The sequence below is a fragment of the Aplosporella prunicola genome (assembly GCF_010093885.1).
Source record: "Aplosporella prunicola CBS 121167 unplaced genomic scaffold K452scaffold_3, whole genome shotgun sequence".
Lineage (NCBI taxonomy): Eukaryota > Fungi > Ascomycota > Dothideomycetes > Botryosphaeriales > Aplosporellaceae > Aplosporella > Aplosporella prunicola.
Window position 1 is genome coordinate 1,179,779 of NW_022983531.1, and position 11,689 is coordinate 1,191,467.

An 11,689-nucleotide genomic window follows, 5' to 3' on the forward strand; every position below is an offset into this window, starting at 1 on the left:
CGTGGAGATGGGGACCTGTAATATACTTCTAGATTCCACCAATGAAACATCATGAAATGCTCTCCTCCAGCGCCGTCCAATGCCACTTGCTGACTCTTTTCTAATAATCTAGACTTGAACATATCTTCAAGCCTCCTATCGAGACTGTCTATGTTCTTTTCGCTTAAAAAGGGAGGTCCATGTCCTCGGCGCTCTCTTCCTTCTTTACGTTGCCTTCTGCCTCCGCCATAACCTCCCGGATGAAACCGACCAAAGCAGCAACATACTGCTTCTGGGAGCTGGGCAAAAAGTGCCCACCCGGGTGATATATAACCCTCCCCTCGGATTTTGCGCAGGCGTTTGACAGTCTCAAACTCCTTGATTCTTCAACCACGGTATCCAAGCTTCCCAGAACGTGCAGCATAGGCGTCTGGATCTTCGGTTCGTAGAAAGCGGTATAAAGGTCGTTATCCGAGGGCGCGAAACCGGAGTAACTAGCCGCGAACTTGAACGGGGGATGGCCGCTCTTGAGCAGGGCATCCGGGTAAGGCATGCCGCCGTGTTTCTGGTGTTCGTCAAAGGCCTCCTTCCTCCCCGGCTCGAGCAACGAGACGATCATGCCCGCGGCCGCCGCGCCCTGCGAAAAGCCAATAACGCCATCGAAGGGGCCCTCGGCCTTGATGACGTCGGCGACCTTCGCAAAGCCCTCCTCCATGCCCTCGTACACGAAGGGCACGCCGTCGCCCTTGCGCACCCACCAGCCCCACGCGTCGGGCTGCTCGTTGTCTTTGACGTCGTCTTTGCTGACGCCGTCGGTGTCCCAGCCGGGGATCTGCGCCGGCGAGAGCCGGATTGGCGCGGTTGGGTAGCTGAGCGTCACGCCGCCGGGGAAGGCCTTGTTGAGGTTCTTCTCCAAAGCCCGCGTCTTCGCCCGGAATAGTGGCCCGGACTGCGTGTACCCGTGCAGCATGAGGATTTTGAGCGGCTTGGTGGGGACGGGGGCGTTGGCCATTGTGGGCGGCGTTGTCGCGGTCGTCGGCGTCGTGGTGGTCGTGGTGGTGTGCCGGATTGAGTGCGGCGCAAGTTGCGGGTTTCGAATTGTTCGTGCGAGCCGCTTGAGCGGAGTGGGTGGGCTGAGGAGGCGGAGGGCCAGTCGGGCGTCGCGCATGGGACGGCGTGTGAGTAGGTGAGGTGGGTGGGCTTCCGGTGTCGCCCGCGCGGTGACCGCGTTGGGATCGATCAGTCGATGGACAGAAGTCGTAGGGCTGAATTAAGCTCAGCGGTGGCGTGGGCGGTTGAGAGCGGCAGAATTCATGCCGTGCACGCCGTGCGACGCGTTTGGAGACTTCTGCGGTTTTCTTCCGAGATGGATCCTGCGCTGCTTGCTTGCTTCGCCGTCCCGGAACCGGTGCTACCTGATTGCCTGCTGGCGGGATCGCTGTCGCTGCTGTGGAATATGTCATTTATCAATTGCCTCCTCAATCTTTACCTAGCCTGTACCCCGCTCGCCGCTCCGAACTACGCCGCTCAAGTTTTGCTGTGTAGACCGACAAGGCGGATACAAACACCAATATTAGGACGGAGGGGCCTAGGGACCAATTATACGGTTTCCAGTGGAGGCTACGAACTTGTGCCTTGTGAGGAGGGCTTAAGGAGTGATAAATCCCCGGAAGCGTTGATTGGGAAGGGAATAAGTTATATGCCTAGGGATACGCCGCACAATTGGCTGACTTGGGCTTTACAAATGTCATGTTGTGGAGACGGAGGCGCGTTTTTGGCTTTGCTGCCTGTATCCCTTCGCATGTCGCCGGCCACTGTCTTACAGGCTGCCAAGACGCCTTTCCTGGTTATATAACGTCTTTCACCGGGAACCGAGATCCACAGCTTAGCAAGACAGGAGACGATACAAGCAGTCCCTACAGAGTACACCTTGCCTAGGTCCTAGCCCGAGTCCCGGATATGGATGGAATGGTTCTGCTCCATGCAAGTATCACGAGGAGGCATAGGCTCTAACGGCGCTAGCAGGGGAGGGGGGTCGCGAATTCAAAACCCGTAATGAGATGGATGAGAGGTCTAGTGAGCTATTTCGTAAGTACTCGCTTCCCTCGTGTCTCAACTTCTTTCGCGTATGTCCAGCTAGCTGATCAATTGCGTTCTTCAAGCTAAATCTAGTCTAACTTGTCAGGAGTTTCCAACGATCGCGACTTCACAATGCGAAAACATAGGAACCCCAATGGTCATAAAAATACATATTAGTAGGTCATTAAGTCATATATAAGCTCGTCATGCCTCATTAAAACAACATCAATCCCGCCACGACACCCACCACAGCAACAACCAAACACCTGCCTGCATTCGCGCTCTCCATATACGCGCCACCGGCGGCCTTCTGCACCGCCGCAGCGCTCTCGGTCCACCACATGCCGGCCCTCGTGCTCGTAGTAGCCGTGTTACTGGTGGTGGGGGAAGCGTAGGCGCCATCCTGGTTGCTGTTGACCTCGCCACCCTCAAGATCGATGCTCCTCCAGGCGCCGCTGTTGTCGCCATAGCTGTAGCTCTCTGCGGGGCTGTAGTTGATGATTTCGACGCTCTCGACGTACATGGTGAAGGGGCCGTCGTTGTAGTTCGTGACGCCGCCGGCCCAGCCAATGGTGCCCTCGTCGTTGTTCTTGTCGCCGCCGGCCCAGGTGCCAATGCGCAGATTCATGGGGGTCTGGGGGTAATTCTGGCCGGCGACGGCGTCCTGGTAGTTGAGGGTGCGCACGGCAGTGCCGTCCAGGTACCAGGTGGTGAAGGAGCTGGTCCAGACAATCGTGTAGTTGTGCATGCGGTTCTGCGTGTCGGGCATGCCGTGGTACACGGCCCGGTCGTACGTCGACGTGTTGCCCTTGCCGAAGTAGTTGCTCTCGACCTCGGCGTTGTTGCCGCCCAGCCACTCCAGGTCGATCTCGTCCAGGTCGTCTGACTCCATCACCACGCTGCTGATGATGCCCGTCCCTGGCGCTGCCCGCATCATAATCGACATTTGCCCGAACAGGAAGTAGAAGTTCGTCGCGATCGTCGGTGCTTGCCCGGACTCCGAGATGGTGAATTCTGCTCCTTGCGACCCGTAGCTGATCTCTCCGGCTGTGACTTTCCAATCATCGCTGGCGCCTTGTGTAAAGTCGGTCTTGATGCTTTTGGCGTTCAGGCCGGTGTCTGAGGGACATGATGCTAGGATTGGGTTAGCGATGAGACCACATCAGCTAGTACTATGAGGGACTTACACTTCTCCAGAGGATTGCAGTCCGAGTGTGTCTGCGCAAAAGCAAGCGGCAGGAAAGAAGATAACAAGCTGAGAACGACTCCGCTGCCAACGCGCATGGTGACGAATATCCAAGAAGCCGTCGGGGTATCAAAAAGGGAAACGGCGGCAACGCAACGGTAAACAAAGAGCGAATCAAAAAAAAAATATAGAAACGGGTTAAAGTCAGGGTTCAGGCGGATATGTACAAGCGCAGAAGACTGCAGTAGTGCAGGAGTAGTAGTGAAAGCAGAAGAGCCTCAAGGCCCAGAGCCTCCATTTTACCATTGCAATTGGGGAGGCTGGGAAACCCAACCGCAGTGCGGTGATTGTGCACAGCCAGCACGCTTGTAAACGACGATGCCTGTCTCCGATCATACACCGCCACAGGGGGGGGGGGGGGGGGGGGGGGGGGGGTTAGGAGGGCTACCCTGAACGGCAGGCCGCCAACTCGACGTGGACAAGCGCAGGGGAGCCAATGATGGGGGAGCCCAACTGCCTTGGTGCCAAGAAAAACCCTCCTTCTCGACTGATGGCGCCAACGCTTGGAGGTGGCTGGGAAATGGCCCAGCAAGACCCAGTTTTGGGCTGTGACGCGTGGTGGGGCTTCGGCGTCGTCAGCGCCCGGGCGTGCGCGCCGCCATTGATGGAATCCCGGGCCGTGCTTGGATCTGCCGATAACCGCGACCTGTTTCCATGTTTGCTTCAAGGGTTCAACTCTCTGGATGCTGGATGCTCGCCGTCTCGGCTCTTGAGTACACGTATTGAAAAGGGAGAGGGTTGAAAGAGGGGGAAGTCCGGACCCCGATACTGACGCGACTAGGTTCTGCGAAAACCCTCGAGAAGGGAACAGCTGGCATCCGTAAGCTGACATCGACATCACCCGTAACCATCTACTCAATGCAAAATAATCCGAGACAGATGACGTGGGAGTTCAAGCAATCCCATCATGTACGTGACAGCCAAGGAAGAAGCTTACAGGACGATTGATGCGCAGGACAGTTCGTTCCTTGCTCAACGGCTACCAATAGCAGATCATATCGATATTACTCGAATGCCATTTGTCGCCGCATTCGAACTGTACTCTGACGTGTTGGAGTGCGGTTTGCGTGGAGTTGAGGCTTCTGCCAGAAACAGTTTAGGGAGCTTGGCCTTGGCTGCAGGACAACTTCAATCACGGCTTCCATCTGTCGCCTTGTTTTGGCATCACATGCCGACGACTGTCACTCCGATCTTTGATGTCTAGCTGGAAGTCCAGAACACTCAATGCTGAGAGCAGGTCTAGGACTTAGCCGTACGAGCTGGGGCCTTCAAGGTCAAGGCCACTCCTCGAGATGTGCGTATTACAGATAAACACCGGCTCACGTGTAACATCACTTCACTGTGTAACAATTGTCTGGCAGTATCATCCAGTTCTTTCATTGTCCGTTATCTCCTACTGTCTGAAGACTACATACACACTGTTATGCATGACAGTGTCCATATCGAACTTCTGACTGATAGTGTTGGAAACTGTTGACACTGATTTTCCCTTCCTGGTACCATAGGCAAAACCACTGCCGCATTTCTTGAATCCTTCTTCCGTAGAGGGGTAACCTGTGTCCGACCACCCAGTGACTCACTTCCCAGAACGTTGAGCAAGTGAGCAACACGCCTTATCAGCAAGACCAGCAACGTAGAGCTCAACGAACCCGAGGACTGGAGCTCGAAGAGTGCTGTCCGTTGCGGGCTGTCTTCAGGCGGCGAATAACCAAGACGGTGCCTTCCTCGCCCCAGCAACGCTTGGGGTCCCTTTCGACAGAGAGGCCGAAATCGTTCCAGGCCTTGCGGTAAGTCTTCTCATTGGCAGCGACCGCGGCCATCTTCTCTTCCATACTCATGCGAGAGTGCCTGTACCAGAGGCCTTCGTGTCTGTAGCGGATCAAGGGAGGCAAGAGCTGCTCGCCGGACACCTCGATGCGCAGGAAACCCGAGTAGACGCTGATGTCCTCGCTGTAGGTACGCGAGTACACGAGACGCACCTCCTTGAGGTGCTCGCCCTTGGCGATGGCGTTCAGGCATGCGAACGGCAAGCACTTGCGGGTGTCGGTGTTGATTTCCTCGTGGTAGCAGTCGTGCTCTATGAACGCGGTGACGCTCTCCGCCTTCATGTGTTCCGTGATGAAGTGGCCCAGGAGGTTGTCGGGGACCGCGTTGTAGTAGAACTGCTGGCCGAAGACGCTGTTTTGGAACCTGAGTGTTCTGATCTGGTTGCGGACGCCCTTGGGCAGCATCATGAAGAAGCTCATGGCCGGCTTCGACTCCATGTCCATGGTGAAGGAGTTCTTGCCGTAGAAGATCTTCTTGGCGACGTCGTAGGTCTGGCTGTCCGTTCGAAGCAGCGTGACTGGAAAGGACTGAGTGCTTCTAAACTTCTCCAATGAAGAATCCTCGCCCTCTTTCTTTTCCTCTTCCTTGATCGTGACACCCTCTGGCGGACAAAGAGCGAACTTGAAGATCATGTCTCTGAGCTCTTGTGGCAAACCACGGTACGGGCGTGAGTAGTTGGTTTCCTCCTTCTTGGTTTGCACAATGATCTCGTTGATGAGCCATTCCAGCTTGACATTGTCGCGGTACATCTCCTCGCGCCTCGCCGTTGTGAAATCGGCAAAGTCGCGATCGAGGAGAGCAAGCAGATGGTAGACCTGGATCTTCTCGTCGAGAATGAGACCGGCTTTGCGGCAGTTGCTGAGCGCTGCGAGGTACTTCCGCGTAAACTTCTGCAGGCCCTCTCCACCGTAGCGGAGCTGGATCAAGTTCGCATACGAAAGCGACTGCGTGGTCGACTCGCGGTGTTCGTACTCGACTTTGAGGTAGTCGTAGAGTTCCTTTGCGGTGGTCAGGTGGTCTGGTTTAAGTAGAACCAAGCTTTGATCAATCGTCTGGTTGAGTATGTCGAGAGCGCATTGATCCTTCTCCTTGGCCACTTCGTCGATGCCGTCTTCACCATCCGGTTGGGCGTTTCCTTTAGTGACGATGTCCCAGAGTCCTTGACCGAGCATGTGTAGCTTCAGGCATTCATGCCATTCGCTGTAGTTGGTTGCTCCAAGGAGCGGTGGTACATCCATGGCGTCGTTCATGATCCTCGAAACGAAACGGGTCGAGTTGGGGAAAGGCCTTGCTGTCAGAAGGGTTGCGGAGAACACGTTGGGGGAGAGCGCTTAAGTATTCTGACGCGCTGTGTGTGTGAAAGTTGACTGAGGCTAAGCCTAATCCGGCAATAGACCAAGCCTGTTCACACGGTCGGACAGTGATTTCTTTTAACACAACGCAATGAGTTACAACCAAGCTGAAGGAACACAAACCAAGCTTCAAGCGTGCACGTCAATATCTTTGACTAGATAGACTAAGTGCGAACCAACAAAAAATCTCTCGCCAACAATCAAGATATAAAAACAGACACTACGTACAAGTCAGCCACATGAAGTCGGAATGACTGTTTGGTAAGCCTACATTAAACCTGCTCCTCGGCCTCAGTTGGCGACGATTGACGAAGCCTTTTGCTTTCACGTGGCTCAGAATCCTGAGCACCTCGCTTTTGCGGTGTTAAGCGCTGGAGTATGTACGCTTGTTTTGCCATTGAAGTTTCTTCAGGACGCAATTCATCCTCCTCCAAGGTAAACCCGGCACGCCGTACGAGATCACTGGTGAATTTTGTAAGGGAGTCGGTGCAACTGTGACAGAGTCTTCCGAGCTCAGGGAACTTTTCGCACTGCTCTGAATCCTCGCATAGGCGATCGAAGAGAAGTTCTGCTTCCTCTACATCGTGGAATAACGACATGCTCAAAGCATAAATAAGAGGATCCTCGGAACCGTTAAGGAGCCTGTAGCTGCCGTCAATGTATGGACTTGTCAGGCTAGTTAGTCTGAGGTATTTGAAACGACCTGTTCTGAAGGCCTTCATGAATATTTCTTGAACTCTCCACCACTCCCCATCCGCATTCCAATCGTTTGGCGTAGGCAAGGTCAAACCCTCCAACTGCATATTTTCAAGAATATATTTCTCTAGTCCTATGTGAGGCAATTCGGTATCTGGAAAGTCCACGGAGTTTATGCCCAGACAAAGGTGTCGTATCCGGAGCCGGCTTTGCTCCGGAAGGTTTTGCAGGAAGATCTCGACGTGCATCCGCTTATGTGCTTCAAAGGAGAAAACGTTTTCCCCGTACAGGATGGCTACGGCGATACTGCTGACGTGCCGGTTTACTCGCAGTAAGCCAGACGCCACGGGGTGGACGCACTTGAACAAAAACCTTTCCGGATCTTGTCTCGATATGCTCTTCGGGTGCTTCAATGGAGTGATCACAATGCCTTCACGGGGGCAAAGAGCGTATCTGTAGATCATATCCTGCACTTCCTGTGGAAGGCCACGGTAAGGGAGGTGAGATGAGGTTGTCTTTTTTTGATGTTAGCACTTGGTCTTTGTTTAAAGTGAAGTTGGCTCCGGATAATATGCACACTCTTCGTATCTGCTTCGCCCATCTTTTGGACGCTGAAAAATTTAGGTATACTACACCTACCGCGTACTCTTTTGGCAGTTAAAAGTATTTCAATTTTATGCCCAGATGCTATTAAATAGCTACGCTCAACGTATAGATTGCAGATGGTGCAACCGAAAGATGGTCAAGTTATCCGAAGCCATATTTTAAGCTTACAGTCAATTGATTAACGAGATCATCCAGCAGGACAGTCTACCCCTTGGAGATATCCTCGCGCCTTGCCTCGGTATAAGCCGGCAAAGCAGCATCCAGGACCGCAAGGAGCTGGTGGACTTTAATATGTTCCGGAACAACCAGACCAGCCCTCTCGCAGCTCCTTAGAGTCACAGTAAAGCGCTTCAAAAACTTCGCGAGGTTTCCGCCATCATACCGCAGCCTAGTCCACGTGGCATACCGCACAGACGGCTGCTGCATTCGCAATTCGCTGCGAAACCTGAAGTCCAAGTGCTCGAACAGCGTTTTTGCAGTCGGGAATACTTCGAGGTCCGGTAGCCATGGCGAAGGCACCGAGTTGTAGAGGGCTTGAAGTGCGCGGCAGTTATTTGCGTGCCACTTGGTGTACTTGGTCAAGTGCTCGACACGCAGCCTTTCGTTGTTCCTCTTTTTCTCATCGCGGTCCATCTCCACGTGCGTCGTAGGCGGCACTTCCGGTGCCTGATATGCGGTCTGTTTGGCTGGTTTGCTTACTTCGGGCTCGGCGCCTGTGATGTTGTCCCAGAGATCGTGTTGGAGGAGGTATGTCTTCATGCACGCGTACCATGTTTCGTAGTTTTCTCGCCCTTGGAGCTGAGGTACCGTCGCCATTGTGTCCATTGTTGGATACCTCGGCTTAGGTGTAGGGAGTTGAGACGCAATGGGAGGTTGTGCAGATAGTTACGCGACAGTGGAGGTCAGAGCGCGAGTTGACACGCCGTCACACGCGACTTATATAGGTAGGTATGAGACGAAGCGCGGAATTTTCTCCGGCTATAGGTTAACGGTTAAAATAATAAGGATCTATACAAACCGATGGGAATCCTATAGGCGCATCGGACTGTTATAGAGCAAAAATTGTCATTGCCGCAAAATACCTAGAACTCTATACTTCTAAAGGCAACGAATTACGACTTAGAGGCCTTCAACGACATCATCTATACTCATACATCAAATCAAAGATAGTCAACGACATCACTCTTATTCACATTACATTGCAACATTATATTCTAGAGCACACTCTATAAACACAGCTTACCAACACAAACCCCAACCCAACAGGCTCCCACCAAGCCCATCATTCCCACGCATCAAAGCGTCAAAACCACCAACTACATAGCAAGGTCTAATTGCATCCTATCATACACTGCACCCAGCCCCCTCCTCTCCTAAGCCTCCAAAACCCCCCAAACCCGCACCCAACCCACCATCTAAGAACCCCCCAAACGCCACCAAAGCACAAAGATTAATTATACATCATTCTTGGGTATCATCCAGGCCCCTCCAAGGCCCGGTAAGACGCATCTGACAGGCTCTTGCTTGCGCGTGCGCGTGCGCGTGCGCGTGCGAGTGTGTCAGATGCATGCGTCGGCCAGATCGTGGCCTCCTCTCCCCAGCCGAGGTAGGCAAGCCTTCTTCTATCTATCTATCCAAGCGGACGCCTTCCTGGGAAGGCTTGGGCGTAGGGCGTAGAGCGATATCGAGCGTTTCTTTGGCAGGCATTCCCGTGTATGTCCTAGACGTCTAGGCGAACAGGCCGAGGCGCAAGCCAGCCGCGGAAGTAGTCTACAAGCCCCAGACCAGCAACGGCGGAGCAACGGGACCAAGCACCCGCACAAGCACTCTCAGCCTCACAACGGCGGCGGCGAGAACTTCTCCCACTTAAACGGATGGAACATGCCCGCAGGGACGCACTTGCCGCGCATCAGAAAATCGCCCCACACATGCTGGGAGAAGTGGTCGTAGCCCTCGCGGGGCCACCACCACGTCAGCTTCTCGAGGACGCGATGGTCGGCGCCCTCCCAATTATACTGGCTCTTGGCACCGCCGCCCATATTCTCCGGCGGGCCAGTATTGAAGACGTCGTCGAGCTTGGCGTCGGCCTCGCTGCCGTTGTAGTAGACCGGGTGCTGGGCGTGCACGGCTTTCAGGCCCTTGCGGAACGCGACCGTCTCCATGGTCGCCTCCGACGCCATCCAGAAGCCGTGCTCGAGCTGCAGGGCGTGCACTTCGGCGAGGAGGCGCTTCGAGGTGCGCGTCATGGAGACGGGCGCCGCGAGGTGCGGCAGGTTCTTTTCTTTTGTCTTGTACGGGTCGTTGTGCAGCATGCCTTTCCATAGCCACTTTGTTGTCCGCACGTCGATGATCGGCGCCAGCGTTATCAGGTCCGCTTCTTCCCCTACCCCCCATTCGGCGCCGTGCTCCGCTACTTCGCCCGCCAGCTTGTCGTCCCATAGCGTCTCGTTCATTAGCCGGTACAGGTTGCCCCATGACCCTTGCACGCTCGGCATGTACCATGCTGCGTTCATGTTGTGGATGTGCAGTCTGGGTTGGTCTCTGGCCCATGCTGCTAGACGTTCTAGATTTTGGAGGTGTGGCGAGCTGGTTCGGAAGTCCATTTCAAACTGCCAGAAGTAGTCAAATTCCGGAATGATTCGGGTGGAAAATAGTTGCAGTGCTTGGTATGCCTGGTGGATAAAACTGCGCTCGTGTTAACAATGTTTTCGGCGTTACGGAGAAGAGGGTTTACCTGTGCTCCTTTACGGCTGGATACCACTCCCTCAGAAGATTCACGTTCCAGAGATACGCCATGTTCTGGAACTCCTGGGGAACATGCTTGAGGAGGACACGGTTGTAGGCTTCGGGCTCGAGGAAGATATGTTGAGACAGGTCCTTGACATGGACCAGGATAAAAATCTCATACAACCCTCCCGTCTCCAAAGAAAGCTCGACGATCATAGACCGGATAAAAGGCACTATATCGCCCGCCCAGTTGAACGTCTCCGTAGTGCGCAACACAATTGCGGTCCTCGGCTTCCGCGCGCCCACGTGTTCACCGGAGTGGTACATAGCATCCTCAGTGCGGGCCTGGGCAGGAAGGCGGAACTGGGACGGGCGCTTGGGGGCGTCGAGAGCCTGGTCGGACGGGGCGAAACCGTTCTTGACGGCGCATTGGTGTTGTTCTTTGGCCCAGTCACGGCCGCCCCACAGCGACGCGCCCGACCCATACTGGTCATCGACGGTGTATCCGTACGGCTGCAAGCGGGTGCTCGCGTTGTAGCAGTGGTGTGGGTTGTCGAGGAGGGTTTTGGAGCCGAGCAGATGGCGCAGGCCTGAGCATTGTTTGTGGGTCAGCGGTCTGCGGCTCTAGGTGCTCTGCGCTGGCAGAAGAACGGCCGGCGGGCCACCTACTCGAGTGTTCCTGGTAGTTGGCGACTTTGGCGAGACGAGCGCGCTGCGCGAGTTCGGGGTCGAGACAGTTCTTCACGGGGAAGCGGGGGTGGGCCTGGGGCACGAAGGCCTTGAGGTAGTAGAGGGTGGTAAGAATGAACAGGACAAGAATTAGCGTTGAGTAGGGCGACGAGCGCAGATGCGTGGATAGCATTGTGTGTGGCGGGCGTCAGGTTTGTTTCTCAATGTCGCCTTATCCCCAACTTCATCTGTCTGTCTCTCCGCTTCAATAGTTAGGATGGCGTTTTGGACAAGTCCAACATGTCCAACTGGTGATCTGCAAGCTGACGCACTCGCACATGACGGCAGCGGCCCCTAGAGAGAGCTTGATTCCCGCCGTGTTCGGGCGGCGGTTCGTGCGAGGGGGCCACCAGAAACAGATCATGATATCCATGCAGGCGTTTGTGTCACAGTCCTTTGAAAAGCTTATCCCACTCTGTTTGGACTCCTTGCAGAGCTCGGAAAAATA

At 54.7% G+C, this 11,689-nt stretch overlaps 7 protein-coding genes across 7 annotated transcripts; 1 reads left to right on the plus strand and 6 right to left on the minus strand.

Annotated features, from left to right (window-relative positions):
• Window positions 1-163: 163 nt before the first annotated feature.
• K452DRAFT_219882 (uncharacterized protein) lies at window positions 164-991 on the minus strand (the record flags this gene model as incomplete). Its single annotated transcript, XM_033536437.1, has 1 exon — window positions 164-991. One exon carries the CDS (start codon window positions 989-991, stop codon window positions 164-166), a length of 828 nt encoding a protein of 275 aa, XP_033402018.1.
• A 402-nt stretch (window positions 992-1,393) lies between these two features.
• On the plus strand, window positions 1,394-2,016 carry K452DRAFT_108943 (uncharacterized protein). The gene has a single exon (XM_033534997.1). The coding sequence runs from the start codon at window positions 1,436-1,438 to the stop codon at window positions 1,832-1,834; it is 399 nt and encodes a 132-aa protein (XP_033402019.1). The 5' UTR covers window positions 1,394-1,435; the 3' UTR covers window positions 1,835-2,016.
• Window positions 2,017-2,111: 95 nt separating this feature from the next.
• K452DRAFT_243039 (glycoside hydrolase family 16 protein) lies at window positions 2,112-3,634 on the minus strand. Its single transcript, XM_033537892.1, has 2 exons — window positions 3,246-3,634; window positions 2,112-3,192 (listed from the first exon to the last, which is right to left on the minus strand). Exons 1-2 carry the CDS (start codon window positions 3,340-3,342, stop codon window positions 2,273-2,275), a joined length of 1,017 nt encoding a protein of 338 aa, XP_033402020.1. The 5' UTR covers window positions 3,343-3,634; the 3' UTR covers window positions 2,112-2,272.
• A 1,310-nt stretch (window positions 3,635-4,944) lies between these two features.
• Window positions 4,945-6,381, minus strand: K452DRAFT_305259 (uncharacterized protein; the record flags this gene model as incomplete). The annotated part of the gene is made up of 1 exon (XM_033542880.1): window positions 4,945-6,381. The coding sequence occupies one exon, from the start codon at window positions 6,379-6,381 to the stop codon at window positions 4,945-4,947; it is 1,437 nt and encodes a 478-aa protein (XP_033402021.1).
• Window positions 6,382-6,755: 374 nt separating this feature from the next.
• K452DRAFT_340954 (uncharacterized protein) lies at window positions 6,756-7,681 on the minus strand (the record flags this gene model as incomplete). The annotated part of the gene is made up of 1 exon (XM_033545352.1): window positions 6,756-7,681. The coding sequence occupies exon 1, from the start codon at window positions 7,641-7,643 to the stop codon at window positions 6,756-6,758; it is 888 nt and encodes a 295-aa protein (XP_033402022.1). The 5' UTR covers window positions 7,644-7,681.
• Window positions 7,682-7,858: 177 nt separating this feature from the next.
• On the minus strand, window positions 7,859-8,631 carry K452DRAFT_283592 (uncharacterized protein). Its single transcript, XM_033539796.1, has one exon. The coding sequence runs from the start codon at window positions 8,599-8,601 to the stop codon at window positions 7,990-7,992; it is 612 nt and encodes a 203-aa protein (XP_033402023.1). The 5' UTR covers window positions 8,602-8,631; the 3' UTR covers window positions 7,859-7,989.
• Window positions 8,632-9,620: 989 nt separating this feature from the next.
• K452DRAFT_220088 (uncharacterized protein) lies at window positions 9,621-10,839 on the minus strand (the record flags this gene model as incomplete). Its single annotated transcript, XM_033536449.1, has 2 exons — window positions 9,621-10,470; window positions 10,520-10,839. 2 exons carry the CDS (start codon window positions 10,837-10,839, stop codon window positions 9,621-9,623), a joined length of 1,170 nt encoding a protein of 389 aa, XP_033402024.1.
• Window positions 10,840-11,689: the final 850 nt, after the last annotated feature.